Here is a 27,603-nt window from a genome sequence, read left to right on the forward strand (position 1 = left end):
TTTGCAAACATTTGTAAATTACAAAAAAAGTAAGCTGCACTTAAATTGGTGGCTACTCACAGATGACCGCACTTGTCAGTCTGCATGCCTCATGATATCCTCACCTGTTCCCTCTCTCCCTCACAATGTCACAACTGTCACATTTACCACATTGGTGGTGTAATGTGACAGTTCTTCACTGACAAATCGAAAATATTGTCAAATATGCAAACGCATTTGCACAGATGCAGGAAATGGGTTATGCAAATTAAAAAATGTAAAGTATATACAAATAATCTTCCTGATAGAAGGTCACATTCCCCGTTCAATAGCAGTGAGTTTTCTCAAACTTCAAATATTGATAATGTTTATCTGTTGGTTCATTAGAGACCTATGAATATCAGTTTCACTTCTATGGTTTTAGTTGTTTTGTTCAGCATATGTGTTCCTTTATTCCAGCTAACAAGAACATTTCCACCAATTTTAACATAATACTCAAAGATAAACTATCAATAGCAATCTTGGCTTTTAAAAATTTTGGATACATTTTTGCCTCAAGAAGAGTTATTTGTCAATATATGTTTCAAACCAAGTTTTTCTACATGTATGAAATACAGATAAAAGCAGAACCTTTCCTTCGTGTGCACTATTGTACAGTTTTTCTCAATTGTTTACACACTAAAATTGGAACCTGAAGCACAGTCACCAAAACCAAACTCATGTACCCAACCCCTAATCCAAGTCTGCAAGCACAGTACCTGCTTAACATTTAGTTTTCAATTTGATTAACTGTTTTGCAAAACAGTACACACAGTTCACAACCACTCAAAGCATTCAAAATTCTCTTTAGTCTACTGGGAGAAAAAGGGTTAATCACCATGCCAAACACTTCACTCAAATTGGTAGCACACAGTCCTCTAAACAATATGAATTTGAATTTAAAAATCAAGATTTTACTTACAAATCAGAGCTTTAGTGCTGTAATACAATTACACAGAAAAGCGTTCCTATTTTGTAGGGAAAATGGTAAATGGCTAGTGCTAGAGGTGATGGAATGGGAGTAAGAGAATGAGAAAAGAGTTGTCTCGGATAAGATCTAAGTTGGAAGGAACATTATTATTGTCTTTGTGAAAGACTTTGGACAGCATTAACCAGCAGGCTGTTCTCTGTCACCATGCCAAACTCAGTCCTTACAACACTCTACTCATCACATTCCTGGAGACACCATATGGTCTCTTCATTTCAGTCGACCAGAACAGCCCATTTGTGATCTGGAACAATGTGAGTTCCCACCAGGCTGCTGTGGTCTGAAACTGGTTCATCAGCCAACTGATTCTTCCACGGTTCTATATCTCCCATCATGTTCCCCATTCCGAAATCTTTTTAAAACCTTTTCCTTTTTGGAGTGTCTATTAACAGTAAGTGCAAAAAGCCTGCCTTGTTGGCAGAGGCTATTTGCATCTAATTGATTCTGATTGTCTGAAGAAGCACGTGCAGACATGCCTGAAGTATTGCAACGAGACACAATTATGTAACTGAGACATTCCCTTTTAATTAAAATCTAAAGAGCTGAAGAGCCACATGCCTAGGGCAAATGCATCCTTAATTCGATGAGACATACATTGTTTTGTGGTGGCAGCAGAATAATTAACTGATCTGTGTGGTGTATGTAATCCCTAAAGTGTCTCACATGGCATAACAGATGACTGGGAATAACAGATTGCAGCGGTGGACAGAAGACTTGATACATTACTGACTGGGTGGTAGAGGAAGGCACCTACAGAATATAATCCAAACTAGGATGCAATAGTCTTCTGACCATGGCACAGTATAAGCAGAATAAGGCAACTGAAAGGGCCTCCAAAACTCTTCATTTTAATGCCAACATCAGATCAATCTTCAAAATTAGAATTCCTTAAAAACTTACTTTAGAAGCTCCAAAAAAAAAAAAAAAAAATCAGAATAATCTTCCAGGGCATTAGATAGGTCCAAGAAGGAGCTCTCACAGGCCTCAGCCATCTGAGCCATGAAATATGTGAGAAATTAGAGAGTATCTCCCAGTGAAGTGGCACCTGTTGGCACACACACCATGATGCAAAAGGCTGCCATTTCAGAACATCTAGTATCCTAGTAGAGGAAGTTCTAGAATTCAAATTTTAGAATTTAATATTGGGTCCCTCGGCCATGTCTGAGACATTGCATCCAAGCCAAGGTTTAAAGTGCCCTTATTATGGATTATAAAAGGTTCATATTTTGGTTTTGGGAATCCCCAACAACAAACTGACATGCATTCAAGGTCAAAAACACTTTTATTGTCTTATAATATGCATTTATTTTTACCTTATTTGCTCAACGACTCCCAAAAGGTTCGTTAAAACGAATCATTTGTCCAAACCACTCCTTGCACCACTGCTGACACTAATCTGTGGTGATTGGTCCGATGACCCGGTCTTTTGTGATTGGTTTAACTTTACCGCGTGCAGCGAATTTCAAACACGGAACGCCCATCACCGTTACTCTCGCCCACAACTCGGTGGTAAACAACAACACCCAAACAGCCATAGTATATGCGTCAACCCAACACAGAAACGTATTGATAAAGCACTGCAGCTTGTACACAAACATATTGTTCTATTCTTTGTCAGAACTTAAAGTAATAACAACGACAAACATTCACTATTCATCGACACATTTCTAGGCAATAGCGAGTGAACAAATAAAGCTGTCAGCCGGTTAGCCAGAGACCTATGAGCTGCGCCGAGCGAATACAACACACACAACTAAATACATATTTTGCATGATACAGAGTAACATTACATGCGTTAACAAGCCTTTGGTGAATCCCGCATTTCCACGTGGAAATTTAAGTGATGTTTTATTAACAAATTTCGGGAGGAGCACGCACAGATAATTAACACGGCCAATTGATCATCAGCAATCACACTCCCTATCGAGTCAGCACAAGAGAATCCCTACAAATAACCAAAGCAGTCTTACCGTCATTTTTCTTGTCTCGCAGCACTCGGTTCGCTCCTTTAGCTATTATATCACAGACCCATTGTCGGATCCTCCGCAGCAATCCGCCTGCCGCAGGATTACTCCTTTTCCCACAGTCACCGCCGGCGAACCTCCCGCTCCATCACGGCCACCGCTCTACTCAACATGCCTCACGATTTCCCCGACGCTGAGGCTCAACCTCGCTTCCACTGCCGAAACGTCCAACTTCCCCGGCATCCTCGTATCATTCGGCCGCGCCAACAATTCCTCCGATCGGAAAGTGGACAGCATCAAAGCCCGAGGCAAACGTTATCAATTCCGACGCATCGCTTTCACGGAAGGTAATCAAGCGGATCTGTACGATCTATTCGTCACCCTCCAAATCAGCCAACCTCACTCCTAAATCCACACCAGCCGCCAAGGCGGCCAACAGATCAAGCAAAGCCACCATTGTACCGACACCACCATTGTACCGCACAAGATCCGGCTCCTCGCGAACATCGGGTCTCAGCAGCAGGCCTTCAACGAGCCTGGGCCGCGCCCCAGTTCTCACCCCACTCACTCGCTTCCTGCTTCGGCTCAGCCTTTCACCGCGGCTCTCCCGGCCGCAGCGCCGCTAGCCGCTCAGGCCACCCGCGTTGCCTAATAATTTTCAGGTAAAAATCGCTAAGGTAGGTCATACGTTGCTAAAAGTTGTCAAACGACCTTGCAACAGCATCGGACGTTAATGTCATTACGTAACCACGACACAAAGTGCTTGGAATACGCACTGAAATTACTCAAACTTTCCCTATTTTTTCAGCAGCATTTTTACCCGCGTTTCATTTACACATCGCGTTCAGGAAAATGAATAGACAAGAGGGGTGAGATTAATCATTTGTTTCCTGGAGGAGATTAGCAGCTGCAAAAAGACTTTCACCGGTGACCACAGTGGACCAACAGTAAATGACTAACAATCAATAAATAAATTGTATAAATAAATAATGAATAAATAATAACATAAGTTTAAAAAAAAAAAAAAAAAAAAAACTTTTTATCATAACTTTTAAAGGTTGTTAAAATAGCTACAGTCGCCGTTAGTTGCTTCAAAAAAAAAAAAAAAAAAAAAAAAAAAAAAAAAGCTAAATCTAGCAACAAAATTGCCCATTCTGCAACACTGCAGGCTACCAGGACATTTCTGCACGTCCGGCCAAAAAGTCACAAACCACCCCCCTTTCAGCCACATCAGAAGCAAGCACAAAGCTGTATTCGCCTCAGATCACAAACTTCTTTTCCTTCTCAGCAGCCTCCAGCTGCCGTAGTGGACACTAGCACAAGGCCGCCTTTGCTAGCACTGCAAGCTACACAGACTTCCAGCCTTTTTCATGAATGTCACAAACTCCATGGACTACAGCTACAACAGCTGAAGCAAACGCAAAGCTGCTTTCGCCTGAGCACAGGCCCTCACATGTTCTTCCTCCTGTTACTTCTGTTTTAACCCCCCTTTTTCTTTTTCAGATGCCTCTAGCTCCCATAGTAGACCCTCTAGCGGCACAGACTACATAGGCTCTTCAGGATGTCACAAACTACACTCTCTTCCCATGACCTATAGCAGCCGAAGCAATCCGACCTCCATAGGAGACGCTAGCCTCCGCTAGCGGTGCAGACCAATCCACAGCTTTTTGCTCCAAAGAAGCAACTACCTTTAAGTTGAATGATAATGCTACAGGATATTATAGACCTCTTTTTCTACAACCCGGAGCTGAAAAACAAACTGAGACTTTCAAAAAACGTGACTGTCAATGCAGTATCATGCTGCACCACAAGGGGGAGACGATGAGATTGTATAACGCTGAAAGCAGGTGTGAAAAGCCAACCAAAGCGTGAGCATGCCTCCGCAAGCGGTTCCGGCAGCTATCCTTTCTCCTCCCCCTCGCATGCTCACCCTTTCTTCTCTCTATCCTCTGCCATTCCCTACCCATCCCTCCAAATGCTCCCGCCTCAGAACCACGTAGCCAGCAGCATCAGGACTCAGATTTTGCCAGTGTTCGGAAGCCAGAGGCCTTCAAGACCTACATGCAGTCAGACCGCTTTCATGTCAAAGAAGCTCACCGAATCCTCATCAGCCGACTACTTTAACGCTAGACTATCGCTATTTACTCGAACTTCAGACCCACCATAGCCACCCCCTTGGACACCACCAAAACCACCCACAGTGGTTCATCCCCACTCCAACCATCCCAGCAGCACCCCGCTACTGCAGGAGCCCTTTCTGCATTTCCCCACTGCCCCAGCAGTGCTTGCTCCCGCAGAAGGTTCTCTGTATTTCCACACTGCCGCAGTAGTGTCCGCTCCCAGGAGCCTCCTCTGTATTTCCACCCTGCCGTAGCAACGATTGCTCCCGCAGGAGCCTTTCCTCCATTTCCACACTGCCGCAGCAGTATCTTCTCCCGCAGGAGCCTTTTTTGTATTTCCACACTGCCGCAGTAGTGTCGTTCCCTCAGGAACCTTTTCTCTACTTCCTCACTGCCGCAGCAGTGACTGCTTCCCAGGAGCCTGTACCTTTGCTTCCCTCTCTCCTTCCCCACCACAGCAAACGCCCGCTTCCTCCAGAGCCCCATCCTTTCTCCCAACTCCACCGCAACGATTCTTTCCAAGCGACGTCTAGCACCCCTCTATCCATAAACTCTGCATGTCTGGGGGGTTATCGCTGCCCCATGTTGGCTGCTGTCCTGCGATAATAGCCTCAGCAGGGGGAGCACTTTAGGTTCGGGCTAAAATGCCGCAGCTAGTGACCCCTCCCCCGGGCAGGGGCAGTCTCCCCTGCCTCGGGAATGCAGTGCCCCCCGGACAGCACGCCAAACAGTTTTCTCTGTATTTTCAATGCCGCAGTGGTGTCTGACTCCCGCAGAAGCCTTCTATTTTTCAATAAAACAGAAAGTGCCGCAGAAAAAGTGACAAACGTAGGGGGACCCCTGGTTTCCTTCTCCCACTGCTTCAGCAGTGCCCGCCTAACACAAGTTTTCTCTGTATTTTCACACTGCCGCAGTAGTGTCTGCTCCCGCAGGAGCCTTCTCTGTATTTCCACATGGTTGCAGTAGTGACCCCTCCCGTAGGACCCCTTTTTCTATTCTCCCACTGCCTCAGCAGTGCCCACCTAACACAAGTTTTCTCTGTATTTTCGCACTGCCGCAGTAGTGTCCGCTCCCGCAGGAGCCTCCTCTGTATTTCCACCCTGCCGTAGCAACGATTGCTCCCGCAGGAGCCTTTCCTCCATTTCCCCACTGCCGCAGCAGTGCCTGCCCAGCAGGAGCTTTCCCTCAATTTCCCCACTGCCGCAGCAGTATCTTCTCCCGCAGGAGCCTTTTTTGTATTTCCACACTGCCGCAGTAGTGTCGTCCCCTCAGGAACCTTTTCTCTACTTCCTCACTGCCCCATCAGCAGTGCCGCCAGACCAGGAGCCTTTTCAGTGCCCCTCCTCACTCCGCAGCACGTCCACACCCGCAGGAGCCTTTTCTCTACTGCCGCAGCAGCGTCCGCCCCTGCAGGAGCCTCTTCTCTGCTTTCTCACTACTGCAGCAGGGTCCGCCCCCGCAGGAGCCTCTTCTCTGCTTCCTCACCGCTGCAGCAGTGACTGCTTCCCAGGAGCCTGTACCTCTGTTTCCCACTCTCCTTCCCCGCCACAGCAAACGCCCGCTTCCTCCAGAGCCCCATCCTTCCTCCCAACACCACCGCAACGATTCAGAGAAAGCGACGTCCAGCACCCCTCTATCCATAAGCTCTGCATGTTTGGGGGTTATCTAAATGCCCCATGCTGGCTGCTGTCCTGCGATAATAGGCTCTTTGGGGGAGCACTTTAGGTCCGGGTAAAATGCCTAGCTTGGACCTTTTGCGAGCGGGCAGGGGATGACGTCATCAGGTGATTCCCACTGCGCTGCTCTAAGCTCCCCCCACGCCTGCATTCTCAAACATGTGTCACGGGGGCGGAGCAAAGCGACAGACACAGTGGGTGTGACGTCAGGCCTCGGAGAGGCTTTTATTAAACAATAAAACAGAAAGTGTCCAAAAAGGGGGAAAAAGTGTCCAAAAGAAAAAGGGGGATCTGGTGTCCTCGATGTGACGGGGTTCCGTGAAGGAGGGGTAGTGTTCCGAAGGGAAGGGTCCAGGTAAGGGGCGGAGTCCGGCGGCCGCACGCGCTCCCCACTCAGGTCCGGGGTGCGAGGGGCGGCGGCTTCTCTAGCGGCATCGTCCTCCTCCACCCACGTGGCGCTTCTGGGGGATATCACGGCCCGGCATCTTGGCCCGTCAGCCGTCACGGGTGCGGTCCTCATCCGAACCCGCGGGGTCCGGCAACTCGTCCTGCGGCGCTGGTTCCCTCTTCACCCCTTCCTGGACCCACGAGGACACCAGCGTGCATGCACGGGGAAGAGACCGGTCTCCTGAGGAGAGGCGCGCTCGGCATTTTAACAGCGGCGGTGATGAGGCTTCATTCACATCAGGTGTGCCCCATCACACGCCGCCAGACCTGGATGTTTCAGCGCCCCTCCTCCTCCCACACGCCCACTCCCGTCGGGAGCCTGGTGAAGGGCGGCGATTACCGACAGGGTGCAGCTGACAATAAGGGGGGAGGCAGTCGACTCGTCACACATGCATAACCTTTACTCAGTTTATTATATGTAAGTGTGAACTCGTGAACTGTGTTTGTGGGCGGGCAAGTTGTTCGCGACGTAGAACGTGGGCGGACATTATGCAAATGTGTTACTTTGTGACGTACAGCCGTAACAGAAAAAGATTTTAATTCCTGACGACTCGTTCAGGCGATTGTGAACCGACTCTTTTTTTTTTTTGATAGACAATAACTTTATTTATCGTGCACTGTCGACTTCACAACTTTGCAGTTATTTTATGTTCACATACAGCTACATGACACACTGCATGAAAGGTCATATTTGAAAAGGCATAATAGGAGCACTTTAAGAAATATATTATGTACGAAATAAACCCAAGTTGAAGCCTTTATTCAGCAATCATCATCTTTATCCTCAGCAGTATTCCTAAAGTGATATCAAGTGCTCATTGGCTCTCACACAGATTGTAGCATGCCGTATTTCAGGTGATGTGTACTGAACTGAGGAATTACAAAGACAGTGCTGTGTTGTGGCACAGTGATAATCAATCTACTTTCAAACCACAGGCAAAACCCTTGATTAGCCTACACTGGTTATACATCTCACCTAATACATTTATGTGCTTATTTTCACTTTATTTATTTATTTATTTATTTATTTATTATTTGTGTGTGTGTTGTTTGTCTTCTGTCTGGTATTTAATCAGTTGTGTGAAGTTTTTGAGATATTGAGGAAAAAACAGATGGACGTGAGGCAGGATAAAGGTGTAATGATCTACAACAAAACGGAGAGAGCAAAACTGAACTAAGCAAAAATGTAATTCAAATACTAATACAAATAACATCACAGGAAAAGAGGAAAAAGTTGTTAAAAAAACACACATTTCACACAAATCGGCCACCATCCACAATTTCTATGTGGCATTCCATATGGTGGACAATGTGGCATAATAATCAGATTTGAATGTACCTTGTTGCCTGCTTATCTTCAGCTTTCTGAAGCTGAAACCAACCACTCTCATACTTGATCTCCTCATGTAAAATTCTTTGAAAATAACTCTCCTGGCCACCAAGTGGTGCCATTTTCTGCCTACTTAGTGGATCCCTGTTTTGCCTTATTTATGTTTGCCTGTTTGACACATTTGTAGTCGGTCTTGCCTTATTGCATGATGAGCTATGGTTCAGAAACATTTTCACAATACATTTCACAAATAATTATAAAAATGGCAGATATCACATTGAATTTTGAAGGAGAAAGACTGAAGTAGTATTTTCTATTTGTGTTTCATATACAACTTTAAAAATCTTTAAAAAAAAATCACTCTTTGTGTATTTACATTGATATTTTGCATGTGTTGATTTTGATGTGGTTTACTGCTCTACTTAACAACTGACTGATGTAAACTTTTTTAAGCTGAGATATGGAAATTGTCCTTGTATCAGTAAATGTAGTGGTTTAAGCAAATTGAATTGTGTTTTAAGCAAATTCAGTAGTTTTATATAAGCCTGACAATTGCCACTACAGATTTCAGTTTCACAACCAACGGTCCACCATAAACCATGCATCTAAGTAGCATTTGCTCTTTTTTTTCAGCTTTTATTAATTGTTTGTTTTTCAAAGTGTTTTGCTTGGAATCTGAGTTCAGCCTGAAGGGAGATTACATATTGGGTGGTCTTTTTGCTTTACATGAAGTTCAGCAGACAACACCGTTGTCTTCCCCAGAAGCCACTGAATGTTTCAGGTAAGAAAGTTTTTTTTTTTTTGTTGCAGCAGCATTTTCTCAGTATTTAGTTTCAAGTCACATTTCTAAAACAAAGATTTGATTAAGCTCTACACTGTAAAAAATAAAAAACACAATTTGTTGAGACAGCGTAAAATAATTTGTTACCCTGCTGCCTTAAAATTAGTTAATAATTTAATTAAATTAATAAGTTTAGTCAACTTGAAATGTTAAGTTCTGCTAATTAACAACTTAGATATTTGTGTTTGCTAAACTTAACAGATGGGTAAGTAACCCAGCTGCCTTAAAATTTTCAGTTGATTCAACTCAAATATCTAAGTTGTCACTCAGTATAATTTAACATTTCAAGTTGAATAAACTTTTTTTGAGTTGACTGAACGTAAAATTTTAAGGCAGCCAGGTTACAAATGATTTTAGGTTGACTCAACAAATTGTTTTTTTTACGGTGTATTCACTGATATTTTCCAGATACGCTTTCTCAAAATCTGGCTATCAAATGCTGCAAGTAATGAGGTTTGCTGTTGAGGAGATTAATAATTCCACCAGTCTTCTGCCAAATGTTTCTCTTGGATATGAGATTTTTGACCACTGTTCTGACACAAAGAATTTCCCTTCAGTCTTCAGTTTTATCTCAAAGAATGGCTCAATAAAACCTAAAGAAAAACTCAACAACTATCAGCCTAAAGTGATTGCCTTAACAGGGCCGTATGGAAGCACAAGAACTATTACTGTTGCGCCATTAATGACAATGGACATTATACCATTGGTAATTATTTTTTAACAATTTACTTCTTTTTGTTCAGGACTACCAACTCACTATATAATGCTAATAAAATGGAATGTTTTCTTCTCTTTCAAAGGTGAATTATGGAGCTTCTAGCTATGCATTAAGCAATAAACTTCAGTATCCTTCCTTTGTAAGAACAATCCCTAGCAACAAGAACCTGATAGAAATGATTATTCACATCATACGGTGGTTTGGATGGAACTGGGTCGCTTTTCTTGGTAGCCAAGACAATTACAGTTCAGATGGACTGAAGCTGTTTAACAAGTATATCAGCAATACTGGCATTTGTTTGGCCTATCAAGAGGGTCTGAGCCTAAACGCGAACTACAGTCAAACGCTTAAAAAGATTAATATGCTAAACATCAATGTCATTGTTGTTTTCGCCGTACCACAATATGCAGTCAACATAATCAAAACAGCCATAGCAGAGAATATCCGAGACAAAGTATGGATCGCGAGTGAAACCTGGGCTATGAATCAACAACTTCCAAGAGAGCCAGGAATTGGGAAAATTGGTACAGTCATTGGCATTACTGAGAGATTGTTGACATTACCTGGATTTGATGAATTCGTCTATAAAGAAAGGAGAACAATCAATGCTTATAGCGCTGAGAGTGTCATCCATGGAAAGAGTAAGACATGTAATCAAGTTTGTGATTACTGCACATCGTTGACCGCAGAGGAGATTATAAATGAGAATCCCACATTCTCCTTCGCCATCTATGCTGCCATATATACCATAGCTCATGCATTACATAATGTTCTGCACTGTGACATGAATGAATGCCCAAAAAACATAACAGCTAAGCCATACATGGTGAGTAAATGCATCATAAGATTAAAATGAAAATTTTCATGAAAAGTAATAGCATTTATTACTATATTATTAATGCTTAATACTGTTTTTTTTTTTTTTTTTTTTTTTTTTTTTTTTTTTTGGGGGGAATTTTTACCACACTTTACAACAGCTTCTGGAACAAATGAAAAAGTTGGACTTCCCACTTAATGGCCGTCAGGTGAAATATGACGATAACGGTGATCCAACCGTCAATTTTGCAGTCGTACTATGGAATACTGAAACAAATCCTCCACAGTTTGAGATGGTGGGCACATATGATACATATCCAAATATAACTTTTACCATCAACAACTCTCTGTTGCCCTGGAATAACAATGGTTCTGTAAGTTATCTTTTCGGCAAGTATTCAACTAAACATTTACCTAATTTTGATTAATGTTTATAACACATTTTCCCATTCCACAAAGGTTCCATTCTCAAACTGCACTGCTGAATGCAATGAGGGATTTTCAAGGGAACCTAATGGATTTCATAGTTGCTGTTTTCTGTGTAAAAAATGTCCACGTGACAGCTATGCAGATTATTCTCGTGAGTACTTTAAGCAAAATATTGGCTTTTCAGCTTCCTCATTCCATGCTACCACCACATGAGCAAAAGATAAGGGAAGATGACATATTTAAAGTTTAGCATGTATCAGATTATAATTAATCTTCTAATGCATTTAAATATTTAATAATTTAGTTGTCTTCAAAAAAAGGGGCAGGGCAGGGGTATCCAAACTACGGCCCATGGGCCAGTATAATTTACAAATCTTGCAGTTACTTTTTACCATGGTAGTGCCATATGTGGTTTATATGTGCTGATTCCACTGGTGTCTGGTATGACAGAAATATCAGTTTACATTTCCAAACATTCATTTTGCCATTAATTGTAATAATCCAGTGAGATTTTTGTTTGCACAGGGAGTCTGACAAAAGCCAGTGCTCCTTCTCTGTCCGCATCCAGAGCAACAATTCACAAATAGTTTACTATAACGCGCATCCCAGAGCCTGTGCTACACAAGCTTTTGTGCTTAAAAAGTTTACAAAATGTTATTTTCCTAAATAAACAACCGATCGTTTCACTAGATAAGACCCTTCTTCCTTGGCTGGGATCGTTTAGAGCCCTTTGAAGCTGCATTTAAGCTACATTTTGGAAGTTCAAATTCAGGCCACCAATGAAGTCCATTATATGGAGAAAAATCCTGAAATGTTTTCCTCAAAAACCATAATTTCTTTACGACTGAAGACAGAAAGACAAAAACATCTTGGATGACAAGGGGGTGAGTACATTATTTGTGAATTGTTGTTCTGGAAGTAAACTTTTCCTTTAATGGCCAAATGAATGTTTGGAAATGTAAACTGATATTTCCTACTGACACAATACAGCAAAAGACAGAAATTGCAGACTTTCATTCTTTAGCTGGTGAAAATACTACTGGCCTAAGACTTTTGCACAGTACTGTATGTGTGTGTGCGTATATATACACGCACAAACAATCATATAGTAAATTCACAAATGAAAATAAATAAATATTCAGATTTAATAGATCTCGAAAATGTTCAGATAAAATGTCAGAATGGATAGCTAAATGCTAAATGTGCTGGTATTTGGTTCAAGAAGAAAAAAAAAACATTGAAGGGACATTTTTACCTCATCTTCTTCATTATTGCATTCTCACGTCCATCCCCATACCAACTCTAAAGATGTCATTATTTTAATAAATCACCTTATTAACTGCACTGTTACCAAATCATTTTGAATGCATTTTCACAAATATGTCCCACCATCATGCAGTGTATTATCAGTTTTTGTTTTGAAAGAAATAAAATTGGATCATCTGTTTTGTACTGTTTGAACTTCATGATCACAAACGTCTAATTTTGGCTGTATCGCATTCATATTTTGCTGTTTTTCAGGGGACCCCTATACCTGTTTTCCGTGTTTAGAGAGTGAATGGTCTGATGAGGGGAGCACAACATGTAAGACACGTACTGTTGCCTATCTTGAGTTTGCAGAAATTTCCTCCGTCATTGTCATGCTTTTTGCCGCATGCCTAATCACTCTCCTTATTGCCATATTTTGTCTTTTTGCTCATGATTACAAAACACCAGTGGTGAGGTCTGCTGGTGGCAGCATGTGTTTCCTCATGTTGATGTGTTTGATGATGTCTACAATAAGTGTGTTCTTTTTTGGGGAAACCCACAATTGTACATTGTCTGCTGAGAAATGCCATTTTTGCATTTTTTTTTCATCGTTTTTCTCTCCTGTATGGCTGTTCGTTCCTTTCAAATTATTTGTATTTTCAAAATGGCTGTTAAGTTCCCTAACATGCACAGCCTTTGGGTAAAGCACAGTGGACAGTGGCTCTTTGTTGGATTTTTTTCTGTCATTAATTTCATTTCTTGTGTACTGTGGTTGACTGTGGTCCCAACTCCCAAACCATCCAGAGACTCTTTAACTTTTAAAGACCAGATTATACTCAGCTGTGAAATGGGGAACACTGTAACTATTAGCATAGTTATGTTTCTAGGTTGGTTTCTTGGATTTCTGTGTCTCGTATTTTCTTACATGGGAAGAGATCTGCCAAAAAATTACAATGAGGCAAAATCAATAACTTTCAGTCTAATTTTATTCTATCTGAGCTGGATTGTATACTTCACAGCATACCTCACTATCAAAAGCAAACACATCCAGCTTGTTAACGCAATGACACAGCTATCTAGTATATATGGAATTCTCTTCAGTTATTTCATACCAAAATCTTACATCATAATATTCCAACCACAAAAGAACACTGCCGCATACTTTCAATCATCTATTCAGAATTACACACAAACCATTAGTAGGACTTAGCACAGCTCATTTAGGATTGAGTGAATTGGGAAAATAATTATAATTATTTCTATTTAATATATAATTCTATATAATATACACATATTTTATTGCCATGTAACTGAATTTTTTATTTAAAAAAAAAAAAAGTTGTGAACCTTTGTTTTGGGAGTGAACACAAGAAACCTTGTGTGTGTGGTGGGTTAGATTAGTTGTTTTTATGTTACCTTTGCAAACCGGTGTCTGGGATTCAGTGTGGATTGATTTAAGACAATTTAAATAGTTATGTTCAAAAATCTGCTGATTACAAGCTAGCATTAAATGAGCATGCGCTTCTTTTTAATTAGATGTCCATTTTCCATAAAATACCGACATTCTTCTTCAGATCCACTTGTTGATATATATCACTTCTCATTTGTATCTGTTGTTATGTCTGTTGTTGTTAGTGCTGACATTTCACATCATGCTGGCATAAGCCTAAATCGTGATTAAAACATCCCTCTTGTGATTAAAATAGTAGTTCACCCTGTCATTATTTTTTTCACTTTAATGTCATTCATGAGACACAAAAGATGTTCTATTAACAGTGATTTACCAGGTTCATAGAGATTCTCATTTGGCTCAAAATCTAAATTTTAACTACAGATTAGTAGAAATATTCATATGATTCATGATCATTTAACATTACAGACCAATAGATATTTACTTTAATAAAACCCTGGACCTCCAGGAGTGGCGTTAAAGAGTCCTGCTTTATATTTTCCCGCCAGTGCTCCATTTGGCCACTTGGTGGCATAACTTGATATATCTTTAAAATAATATTCCAGTGAATATGTGCTAGTTGTCTTTTCTATGACTGTCTCCTAACTGTAGAATACACACATTTCACTGTCGTTCTCACTTTTAGCTCGAATGTCCTCTCTAATCGTTGGTTGCTTTTTAAATAGCATTTAATTAAACGGACTTGATTGCTTACCCTTCACTATTTGGTTAATCTCACCGTTTCAGTTTTGATATAGGCCTATACAACCTGTGAGAGGATGAACCTTGAAATCAGGGCGAAATCCGACCTGGTGCACTGTGGCGCTGCCTGCTTACTGAATCCTGAAGTAAATCGTGCGTTTCATACAATTTCAATGGATATGTGCTTCTCCTTGCACCTTGTTGGTCGAAGAATAGGCCTACAATTAAAAAATAAATAAAAATATAAAAATAACACCCTGTAATAATTCTTTGCAGTAGTAGCAAGGCAAAAGTGTTGGGCTATTAATAATGAATTGAACAGAAAATCACAAACATCCAATTCTCTCTCTCTCTCTCTCTCTCTCTGTCTCTCTCTCCATTTTTTGCATCAGCGAACCCATTCATTCTTTTAACAGAACGCATATTTTGTGCGCCAAAAATACGAAGCGAGGAAAATTGACGGGCCGCCCCCACCTTTTCAGAAGCTGGTGCCGATTTTCCACATTTTGGAGTTATAAAGAACGTTTGCTGGGAAACCTACGATTAGGCTATACTTTAACACAGAAGCATAACCATAACAACCCTCTATCGTATTACAGCCGTTGTTGCATGAAACTAGGCCTACAGTTCCTTTGTTAAATACATTCAGTAGATCCCTTATTTATAGCCACCCGACGTGATTTCACATCTCTTTAGACGACTGGAAATAACAAGCAGTAGTATCGAAAATATAGTAGTACTGTAGCTATTGGAGAAAGACTGTATCTTTCAAAAGAAAGACTTCCATATTTAAAATTAAGTATAAGTGACAATACAGAGAAATATGTACCTGTTTGCCCACAGAACCATACCTGTATTTGATTCCTTGTCTTATTTTTCGTTTAAACGAATGCAGTGTACACAAGTCTTTTATTCTTATACAAATGAGTCTCAAGTTCTGACGAGTAAATGGCAGATGTTTTGCAATTCAAGGCGCATCCATAGACAGGATTTAGGGCTTCACAATGAGGGGGCTCGTCTTTTGTTAAGCCCTTGTGTTTCTTATTGAAAAGCTTTACAAAGGGTTCATCCTTCATGGAGTTTTAAAGTTACTTTCCACTAGTTCATTTCAGCCCTTGAGAAAACCTAAAGCAATGTTAATGTCCCTCTCTTCTTCTTTGAGACCGAGATCTCAGTCCACACAACCAAACACAGGGCATTGTGCAACAGAACCAAAGCCTTCTGAATAACCTGGAGTCTATAGAAATTCATTATAGAACATGTTTGATTAGCCCAATACAAACAGGACGGACGCGTGGCATTTTACAGTGACACAAATTAAATATGTCAAATTGCGGGCTGTGTATACTTCATTAAATATAGCTGATACCAAGTTTGGTGTTTTGTTGAACTTTGCGGGAAGCCATTTGTTTCACTTAGTTTTTCTTTCTTTTCTTTTTTAAACTTCTGAATAGTAAAGGCGGTCCTCCGATTTGTTTCGCTCTTGGTTGACCCGTTCCGTTGACATTCAGTGAGAATTCCGAAGACACGCCGTCATCTTTTGCATGCGCTAAATTCGTTAAGGCCTATATCATATTTTCAAAATAGAGTAAAGAAAGACAAAAAGAAAGAGTAAAATTACTAATGTAAACATTCAAATTTAAGGTGCATATGTGTGTGTGTGTGTGTGTGTAATTCAAGAACATAAAGAAAACTATATCACTGTGTAAAAAAAAAAAAAGGTTATTGTTATTTTGCCCTCACGTATTGCGTTGTGTTTTACAGTTAAAGGAAATGTCCATAGTTAAGGGATAGGCCCCTAATGTTTTAGGAGACAATACCAGTACATTTTTTTCCCTGTAAAAGTCATCTCTTCAAAATGTTCTGCAAGAGTAGTTTCAGTCCAGAAAATTAACGGATAATGTTCTAGCAGTACATTTCAGTATTACCAGTGTATTTTATTCAAATTGTCCTGCAAAAGTTGTTTCAGTTTTTTGTGGGGGGGAAAGAACGCACATTCATCTATTTACACGTGCATATATATTTTTGTAACTGTATATTGTCTGTATTTATTGTTTCTGTTGTAGTGCTGTATTTATATGCATGGATTTATATTCATATCACGAGTAATAAAACGAGTCTGTTTTTTTTTCTGTTTTGCTGTCATAGCACACTCAGAGTGTTTGCAAAGTTTTTTTCCTGAATTTTTCATTTGTGTGTGTCTGGCTTCAATTTAATGCATAGGGCCTAATTGTAAGCAGAGACTGTGGTAGCTAAATTAAAGGGCTAATGTGGTGCAACGTGTTGAATTTAAGCGTGAAAACAGCGTGATAAACAGCACCGGTGAGACACAAAGGAGAGAAGCCATCCACCTTGTACTTAACTGCTGTGGTCCAATTTCATACCGATTTCGCGCTACTTTGCAGGACAGCACTGCAGCGTTTTGAAACAATTATTCGGCGAATTACACGCAGTTTAATCGGAGATGTATATGCTAAGTGATTTCCTGTAGCAACATAATCAATAAGCACAAACAAATCAGTATGCATATATTTTATTTCTTCACTAATTAAATACAAAATTACTTAATTTACAGTTATATCTGATATTAGACTATAATTCAGCAATCGATTTGATTTTTTAAATTAAAGGTTGCAGTTCTATAGGCGTTATCTTAATGACGCTCATATTTATTTGATAACACAAAAGGAAAGGAAAGAAAAACTCCTGAAGCTACAAACTGCCATTCATCATGTCGCGGTGTCTGCGTCTTAAGTCAACGTCACAATCTTTCTCATTTTCTCTAATTGCAGGAAATTGTGATACAGTCTGTGATAGGTCTAGACGTCATTTTTAAAGTGGAATTCTGTTTTTCTCCAAAACATGCATATTTTTGTAGACCACATATTAAACGATTAACGTTGTTATTATGCATAAATGCTGAGTAAGTTATGAAAATGTGCAGATACAAAGTAAAAGACAACGTCCTACAGCGAATGCATGTTGCTCACAGTTAGCCTAATGCTAAGTCAAAGACTTTCTCAGGGACCCACTCTATTGATGGGGAAGTGTGGAAAATCAGGCGGATAGGGCCCTCGAGGAGGCGTTCCTCTGATTCTCCTCGCTCTGCTGTTTGAAGGGAGCATCTGTGACAATTCTTTTTTTTTAGACAATACGTCCAAACTACAAAAATACAAAAGATATAACTTTACGGTTGCGGATTTTATCCAAACACAAAAGAAGCGATCATATTATGAAAAACGTGTGCGCATAACCTTGTGCATTCGAATTATTAACCTATTGCTACTTTGAGTGCTACTTGTGCAAGTCGCGGATATAGCTTAAAGTTTTAATAGTTCGTTTGCAGGTCTGCCACACACCGGGTGACTGTTTAAGACATTTACCAGTTTACAGCTGTTCTTTTCACTACACATAAGACTGTCTCAAACATTATATAGCTTTCAAAGAAAATAAGTAATAAAAAAGAAGAAAAGGACAGCACACTGTCACATGCTGCCAAACTATATGACGGAAAACATTTTGACCATTTAAGTCTTTAAGGTAGTCAAAAACTTACAACTTTTAATGGCTAATAAATAGTCGTGGGCAACTAACAAGATAACAATTAACCTACCTAAGATAACAATCAAAACGCACGCACGCGCACACACACACACACACACTCACAGGACTCCCTGAATACAAATCAATCAAATGACTAGCTTTACACGTCTTGTCTGGCTCAAATGTAGCCTACCTGATTCAGTACCTTGGACAACGACAACACAAGCCGTGGTGTCCGAGGGATCCGATAACATATATACATTTATATTTATGTAAATATACATTTAATACATTTGCATGTATTACACAAGATAAAAACAAAAATACTATAAACAAATAACTTTGTACGTTTTAAGACAGTTGTGCGCAAATGGTGAAGCTGTCCACTCTTAATAAGAAAAAAATCTTCCAGTTGTACAAAAAGTGACTATATGATGTTGAGATTCAGTTTTCACATGGACCCACAAAAGATGCAGTTTGCAAAAGCAGTATACTGAAGACGACGGAGAATGACCGCAGTGGGATACCAGTCACCATGACGATATGCTTATTAGAGAGGTAAATTGCCACTTTGTTCGCTCATTGAGACCTCTGCTGTGCGGAACCGGAGGATGAACCGTGAAAACTGGAACGAATAGTTTCAATAGCAATTCGCAACGTAGCATATGGTGCTGCAAACGCACCGAACGCTGACACCAACAAATTGCTGATTTCATACTAATTTTCTCTGGAGGGAAATTTCATGCCACCCACGCGACTCATCTGTGTGGCTTCTTATGTTGTTTTGTTTTTCAGTCTAGGCTAGCATTCTGAAGCTACGTAGAAATCTAAATAGCCTACAAAAAAAGACAAAATAAAACAAATAAATTAGTGAGGACATCTAATAGATTTCCTTAAACTAACTCATACCCCTAAACTCTCAAACAAACCTATGCAAAACGCTAATGCCAAAATGTCTAAACATTTGGCCGTTTTATAAGCCGTTAACTCATTAGTCGGGGTTCAACAAGTTTCACTATATTTAGTAAAGACATTTTTGCTTACTAAAAATTTCGGGACATTGCATATACTTCCATTGCCAGATTGCGCTGGCGCACATCTGAATTTTTGAGAGGTCTAAACCAACAAATGATTTCAATCTGCCATGAACCGAACAAAGAATAAAAGAAAATTATATATTTAGTTTATTTACCACTAGTATTTAATTATTTGTGGCAGATGAAAGAACATCTCACTACAATATATATTAAAATATGCATATTGTTATTTTGTTTGGAAAGAAGAAAAGCCACGCATTTTAAAATGTACGATTATTTACAATAAAAACTTTCATCAACAGGCATTTCGCGATAAGTCAATATGTGCTGCTAAATTTGAACTAAAAACAGTGTTCACAAGTCTTCGTTCTTATACAGATTTGTTGCTTATTCTGAGCTAAATGACAGATGCTTTGCAACTCAAAGAGCCTCAATAGACAAGATGTGGTGCTTAACAATGTGAGGGGCCTTTTGTCTTTCGTTTCTGATTGAATGGCTTCACGCAGCTTCCATCCTTCGCCAGGTTTTAAGTTACTATCCACTAATTTATTTCAGCCCCTAAGAATACCCAAAGCAATGTTAATGTGCCCTTCTGTTTCCCCCCTTAGCTAGTAACCTTAGTGCACACAGCCAAACACAAGACCGTGCACGTCTAATTCAAAGACTTCTCAAAGACTTGCGGTCTAGTCTATAGAAATTCATGACATACAGTGTTTGATCAGACCAAAATAAATAAATAAAAGTATTGTCGCGTGGCATTCAAATGTTTGTAATATATATATATTATTTAATAAACAATATGTGGATCATCATTTTATAACATGAACATAAGTTCAATGCTTGTGAATTATATACATTATACTGTGGAATTTATTTGTAATTTAAATAATCAGAAAAGTTGAAGTTTGGAAAATGTGCCTTGCTCACATGTAGTAGATCATCTGCACCACTGTAAGTACGTTATCACAATAAAAATGCAACATTAAAAAGGAAACGCTAAAACAAATCTTTCAGAATACAAAAACAACCCTGCCTCAGAAACATAATGCAGCAGATTTATTGAAATTAAACTGGCGAAATATTCGAAAGAACCTTTGAGAATTTAATTTCAAATGTCTTTGAATTGTGATGAAGCTTACTTGTTTTTGTTTGACTGGTTTATATTGTTGGTGACTCTGTCATTTTAAGCCCAAGAACATCAGGTGAATCTCTTTTACCGCCATGCTTTTTGTATTTACATGTTAACAATGAATGACAGTCCTTTGGAAAAGGAACGTTTATTGCAGTAATTGTATAATTACTTCGCTAATTGTTGTTAACAAGCCATAGGATACTTCAGTCACTACAGGATCTTCTAACTAAGCGCGCATGATAAAAGGCAGTTAGGGTTAATCAGTTACAGATGGAGAAAAGTGAAAGCACTTCCAAGCTTTTGATAAACATGCGCTTAACCTTTATCGCAGTCTCTTATTATGCCAAACTCGAGCACAAATTGTTCCTGTCTTGTTTCTGACAAGGTGGAGGAAACGGTGAAAACTCCTATGAAACGGCATTAAAGTGATTTTTTCCAGCTAAGCTTTGCGTGTTTACTATATATTTCATCTGATCTAAAACTATGCTTTGGCACAGTTAACTAAGTAAATTGATTTGCTGTTGAAAATTAACTGCTAATACAATGGTGGTGCTTCTGCGCGTGAGACTGACGTGTAAATCAGCTTCACAAAAGAGAGCTGATTTGCTCCGATTTCATACTGATTTGTGCTATTTTACGCTGTGAAAAGAGAAACAACTGCAGCGTTTTGAACCAATTTTTGGCCATTACAAACAAATGAATTTCAAATGCTATAACAACCATGCTTCTGTGACCCGCCTGTCTCTTAGTTAGTAAACATACGGAAACAACAGAAAAGCTATTAATTTATAATCATATATAGAATTTATAATTATAGTCTATTATGTCTTCTCAAATAAACCATACAATAAACTAAATAAAAGCAAAGCTAAAATAAGCTATACAATATACAAAATACAATAAAATACAATAAACTACTTCAGTTGTCAAAAGACCAACTGGTGTGTGTGTATATCTATCTATCTATCTATCTATCTATCTATCTATCTATATCTATATCTATCTATAGTGCTAGATTAAGCTTAAAATAGCAAAAACTTTTTATTTCAGTGTATTTAAGTTAATCTTGTAAACACTGTACACTCTTTGCAAAGTTTGGTGCAATATTATTGTGTCGTAATAAAAAGAATTGCATTCCTTGAAAGAGAACTTATTTTAGAAGATTTACAATAGACCCCAAAGATCAATCGTTTCTCTATACATATATGAACTGAAGTGTTTTTCATTGCCTTCTAAAGGCTGTTGACCGGAGCTGCTGAAATGGTAATGTGAGTCCATCTCGGTGTCACGTCATTTGTTCCCTCTGTATAAATAAAGCCATTGTATAGTGGGGCCGTCTCAAGTGAAAAAAGTCTTAAAGCTATCAATGGACATTCATTCATCCTGTCGCGTGTCACGTTTTTGAAGTCATTCCCCGTTTTTTTGTGTGTGTGTGTGTGTGTGTGCAACAGGACAGTCTAATTTTGACCAAAGAAAAAATAAGAACCAAAACGTCATTGCTTCAGCAATGTGTATACAATTTTTAAAAATAAAGTTAACCTGGAATTAAAGTACACTAAAATACTTTATGCTGTGACATGAAATTGGCACGAGACTGTGTGTTGATTTCCACATGTTCATCATTTGTGAAACTAGTTTTTCCTCAGTGGAAACTACAGGGCCTTTACTTAAAAGTTTTTTTTTTTTTTTTTTTTTTTTTTGTGGAAAAACCCTGTATGACATTTCCAAGGACAGGCTCTATTGACGGGAAAGTGTGGAAAATCAGGCGGATAGGGTCCTCGGACAGGAGGCGTTCCTCTGATTCTCCTCGGTTTGCTCTTTGAAGGGAACATCTGTGAGAATTCTACTTCTCTTTGAGAACATGTATGTTATCAAGCTTAAAACTTATAGCTCTACTTGTACCATGACCGTCTGTATTCTACAGACAACCAAAGAATCCTAGAGCGTTTTGGCAGTTTTAGAAAATGTAGCTTTGGTTTGTAGAATCTTGACGTTTTAATTCTGTAAAGGTGATTCCCCTTCCTTATTGGCAGAAAATTGCTACGTTGTGAAGACACGGAAAAGATTTCCACGGTGCTGCCTGTCTCAACGTGGCGTGAAACTTGAAGAGAAAGGGATGAATAGTCAGAGCTAATTCCTCTACATCTCGACTGGTTATTTGTAACATTTTCCATTTTACGGTGTTTCTATGGAACTCTCTATACATTTCACCCCACACGATGTCTTAGACGAGAGCTTGTTTGTTCATTTCTATCTAAACTAATGCAAATAAAAATAACATATGATATAAAATATAAGATAATATGATTGTAAGGGTTAGCCCATGTTTTGAAAAGCCACAGTTTGAAATTTCAAATAAAATATATTAGACTTGCAAGTGATGCGAGGAAAGACAATTACGCATTACTCCAATACGACCAAGTAATACAAATATTTTTTATTTTATCGTGTATTTTGTTTTTGATTTTATAAATTAGAAGTCTCATGGTTTATAAAAAAGTCAATCTTAAGCTGCTTTTGAGAACAAAAGCACAGCCAGGAAAGCAACTTCATGCTGATTGGGTGTTCAGCAGAAACTAAATGGATGCTCTTTTTGCGCACCAATGATGTGAGCAGTGCATTGAGATGTTAAGTGAGTCTCTCTTTATAAAGCAGGATGCTAGGAGGAATTCCTTCACTCTAACACAAGGAAGCTGGATAATTCATCTGGGTATCTAAGCGCATCGAGCATTTGAGGACAATGGCTGCAGCAACGGACAGAGTGGTAACAGGGAAAACTCAGAGCGTTAAAAAGGTAATTAGAGTTATGAGTTACATTCATTTTTTAAACAAAAAAATTCTAGAATTTCTTTATCAGCGTGTGTTTATTGTATTTTAAATAAAATGAACGTTTTTCTTTCTTTCAGGTGTCTAAACCACAGATGGAGAAGAAAAGAAGGGCGCGTATCAATAAATGTTTGAATCAACTGAAAAGTCTCCTGGAGAGTGTCTGCTCGAACAATGTAAGAAATTTAAACGGATTTAATCTTCTAAAGTGATTATTTATTCAAATCCTAACATCAAATATCTGTCTCATAAACTAACGGATCTGTTTTTATATTTGAATATTTTACATTATTCAGATTCGCAAGCGAAAATTGGAAAAGGCTGACATTTTGGAGCTGACTGTTAAACATCTGATGCATCTGCAAAACACCAAAAGAGGTTTGTGTGCCATTCGCATATAATATATATAGCCTACACTACATTTCTGTCTTAATATATAAGTGTATTATTGGAAAACATTAGCTAATTAATGATTTATCGAATTACAGGAATACCCACAGTTTGTGACTCTGCTGAATATCGCGCTGGCTACAGAAGTTGTCTCGCCACTGTCAGTCATTATCTTCTAGCATCGGACGCGGACAGAGATTCCCGCTCCATCGTGCTGACACATCTTACCAGCGGTCCTACCCACGCCAGACTTCCTGGTTTCAGTACCGCGGAGAGCGATCCTGCACAAGTCCTTGCAACAACAAGTACACTTCGTCGATCACACAAGGTTTCGCTTAAAACAGACGCTCCTTATTCCAACCTGCAGCAAACTTCAGACAGAAATTACTGCTCTGTGCCGAAGAGGACTGAAATTTGTGATATTGACAAAATATCATTTAACGCACAGGCTGGGACCCACGGATTTAAGAAGCTCAAATCCGCACACGTCAGTCTTAAAAATACAAAGGTTGATGAGTGCTGCAATTTATCTGACGCATTGAAACAGAGTTATTGGCGGCCTTGGTAAATCTGAAGAATTTCACCGGTTTAACACTTAGACTTTATAAAGTAGCTCTAATTTTGTTTCTCATGCACTGTATATGTAGATCCTATTTTTTCATAAATGATGAAAGATGTTTATTTTAATAAAAAAAAAAAAACACTACAACATTGGACTGAATTTGCTTATTATGTAAACGCGACTTAAATTTGTATATTACTAAATATAGATATCAGCTGTGGCGGAGATCTAATCAATGTTTTTTACTTTGAACTTTGTAGAATGCACTAGTTTTACGATCATTCTTTATGAAAAGTAATCTTTATGTGAGACAGGCCTACCTCATGCTGTTGTTATGCTGTTGACTCAACATGTAAAAAATCTGAATGACGCTTTCCAAACACCTGGTTCTCACTGTAAAAAAAAAAAATCCCAAACAAAAATATACATTGTGGTAAGCGTATCTTAAGGTGTTCAGTTAAAATGGAAAATTTATATTGACCTAACATATTCAATTGTGCTCAGTCTATCTATCAAAACGAAGTGAAATAACCAAATAACTGTAAACGCATGCTCAACGTGAGCCAGAGAAAAAACCGTTCGTACTGTGAATTCAAATTCAAATTCGGATGCGCGGGAGAACCAGCAGACGCCGAAGAACATAATAAACATCAGTCTCAAAAGAAGACAGATACTCATGCACACAAGTTTGAAGATGTTATGGTGCGTGGTGGGAGGTGTAAACAGGCTGGGTCTGACGAACGGCCCTTAAGAAAATTAAGCATAGTTGAACTCGTGAAAATGATTTCAATTAAAATTAAGATTATTATTATTATTATTCAAGCGCAAATGAATTGTGGTTATACAAATGGTAATCAAAAAAAAAAAAAAAAAAAAAAAAAATAATAATAATAATATATATATAATAAAAATAAATAAATAAAAAAGGTTAGTACAATTTTACTCTAAAATTTTTTCCAGTTTTCCAAGGAGGGGGGAAATGCTGCTGACCAAGCCTCTTGACATCAAGGCACATAAGTAGAGACATTTGCTAATTTAGTTGTTATAGCACAAAATGTAAAATTGGCCCTCCTACTGTATCTGGGGTAAGAAGCCCCCATTGATAAAATTTTACATAATGTATAAATGACTTGAAAGTTCTCATGTCACAAGAGAAATTTCGTTGTGTTACACAATGACAATAAAGTACTTGACTTGGCTTATTAAACTTATGTATATATTTTAAAGTGTTATTAATGTAAAAACTAAACCAGCTATTGTTTTTAAAATTTACTTTTAGTAATTATTTACAATTTAGTTGAATATTTGAATAACTGACGACAGAAAAAAACAGAATCCCAGTAAAAGAGGTTTATATGAAGGGAAAAATTATTCTATGACTTATACACTGAATATTTACATATTTCATTGACCATATAATTGAAGATATGTCACAATAGCAGCGCTATGAATGTCTGAAATTTAATAACACTAGTAACAACATGCCATTTGTGACCTTCTATGCCAATTCTGGGGGAGACACAAAAACAATAATATAACTACAGAGACACAAAACTAAATCTCTCAACTGTCAAAAGTGCTGAGATGTGATTTTGTGGCATCTATTTTCAAGAAAAAAATTATGTGGTGGGGGTCATCTTACCCCATTTTACTGTAATTAGCTACCTTGGTCTGTTTTTTTTTTTACCCTTACAAACACTGATGGCAAGAACAGAGTAATGCAGACAAGGAATATGTTTTTCTGTCTTGTAACATACAGATTCGTTTTTTAAAGTCAACAGGCTAACCTGCTGTGCGACACAGAAAAGAAAGGTGTAGCATTATAACAAGTTTTCACTATTTTCACTAATATAATGGAATAGTCTAGCCTGTTATTAAGAAATAGCTGTCTACACTGTATACAGTGTATGTAGGTTATCATTATTTGTGGTGGGTTTAAACAATTGTTTCCAGCAATATTCAAGAGAGACGGGATGAAAGACAAAATCAGAAAAATGATTCAGAACTTGGAATGGTGATTTTCACAGACGTATTTACAGTTTATATATCACCAGCTCAGTCAACACTACTACACCCCAGTTCCAACTATAAAAAGTAAATAAATAATGAACACAAAACCGTTTGTACATGCATACAGTTACTCACCTTTCGCCACTGAAATGAATTCAGTTTATTTCATCTTGCATGACAGCATCCCAACCTCACCAAGGACATACTGGAGAATGAACCTGTTTTAATCATTATACAAATACAAAACGTACCATAAAAAGTATTATTCACTGGAGTAAAAATGTGACTTAGACATTATCGTGTATATAAGATAGCATCTACATGCTACTTGAAGGTGAACTGTGTTTTGAAAAAAATTTACACTCGGGACAGGGGAACAATTCTTAATCATGTCACCTGTCTTTGGGTCTAATGATCTCAGCCTATGGCAATAAAAGATCTGATGACAAGGCACGCAGGGCTTATTATAGCATAAGAAAATCATTGTTAATTTGCACCTAATCAATTTTAAAAATGATCAAATAATCTATAATAAAATTAATTAATTAATTAATAAAAATGCTGCTGATGAAGAATTGTGTAAAACATTGGTCTCAAACTCAATTCCTGGAGGGCCACAGCTCTGTACAGTTTTGCTATAACCCTAATCAAACACACCTGATCCAGCTAGTCAAGGTCTTCAGGATTACTAAACAAGGACAAGTTGCATTTCTCTACAGATATATTTGTGTGGGTTTATTATTTTTTTATGTGTGTGTGTAATATGTTTATTGCTTAATGTTCAGCAAAACTGTGCTACTCTACATAATCATGCCATTAAAGGAGAAGTCCACTTCCAGAACAACAATTCACAAATAATGTACTCACCCCCTTGTCATCCAAAATGTTTCTGTCTTTCTGTCTTCAGTCTTAAAGAAATTATGGTTTTTGAGGAAAATATTTTAGGATTTTTCTGCATATAATGGACTTCATTGGTGCCCGAATTTGAACTTCTAAAATGTAGTTTAAATGCGGCTTCAAAGGCTCTAAACGATCCCAGACGAGGAAGAAGGGTCTTATCTAGTGAAACGATCTGTCATTTTTTTTGGAAAATAAAAAAGGCGCAAAGACTAAGAAAGTGCAAGTAAGTCAAACGCTGTTTACAAACAAAAAGGTACAACAATGTCGGATGATTCTGAAGTTGTAGGAGAAAATAACATTTTTTTTTTCAACATACTCTAACTTTTTGAGCCAGAGTACACAGACGATGAACTTGTGGTGATTTGAAGACGTGATTCGTAGTAGTGATGGGAAGTTCAGATCATTTTACTGACTCGGACCTTTGAGTCCTGTTCAGCAATATGAACGAATCTTTTT

The 27,603-nt window shown here is 38.7% G+C and overlaps 2 protein-coding genes across 2 annotated transcripts; both read left to right on the forward strand.

Annotated features, from left to right (window-relative positions):
* Positions 1 to 9,832: 9,832 nt before the first annotated feature.
* LOC127169858 (taste receptor type 1 member 1-like) lies at positions 9,833 to 19,983 on the forward strand. Its single transcript, XM_051117518.1, is given in 8 exon segments — positions 9,833 to 10,090; positions 10,185 to 10,928; positions 11,080 to 11,292; positions 11,378 to 11,498; positions 12,869 to 13,142; positions 13,144 to 13,176; positions 13,178 to 13,295; positions 19,936 to 19,983. Coding segments are annotated over 8 exon segments (1,809 nt in total).
* A 3,207-nt stretch (positions 19,984 to 23,190) lies between these two features.
* her3 (hairy-related 3) lies at positions 23,191 to 24,243 on the forward strand. The gene is made up of 4 exons (XM_051117519.1): positions 23,191 to 23,253; positions 23,366 to 23,461; positions 23,582 to 23,663; positions 23,774 to 24,243. The coding sequence occupies exons 1-4, from the start codon at positions 23,200 to 23,202 to the stop codon at positions 24,241 to 24,243; spliced, it is 702 nt and encodes a 233-aa protein (XP_050973476.1). The 5' UTR covers positions 23,191 to 23,199.
* The last annotated feature ends 3,360 nt before the right edge of the window (positions 24,244 to 27,603 follow it).

This window comes from Labeo rohita, chromosome 8 (assembly GCF_022985175.1).
Source record: "Labeo rohita strain BAU-BD-2019 chromosome 8, IGBB_LRoh.1.0, whole genome shotgun sequence".
Lineage (NCBI taxonomy): Eukaryota > Metazoa > Chordata > Actinopteri > Cypriniformes > Cyprinidae > Labeo > Labeo rohita.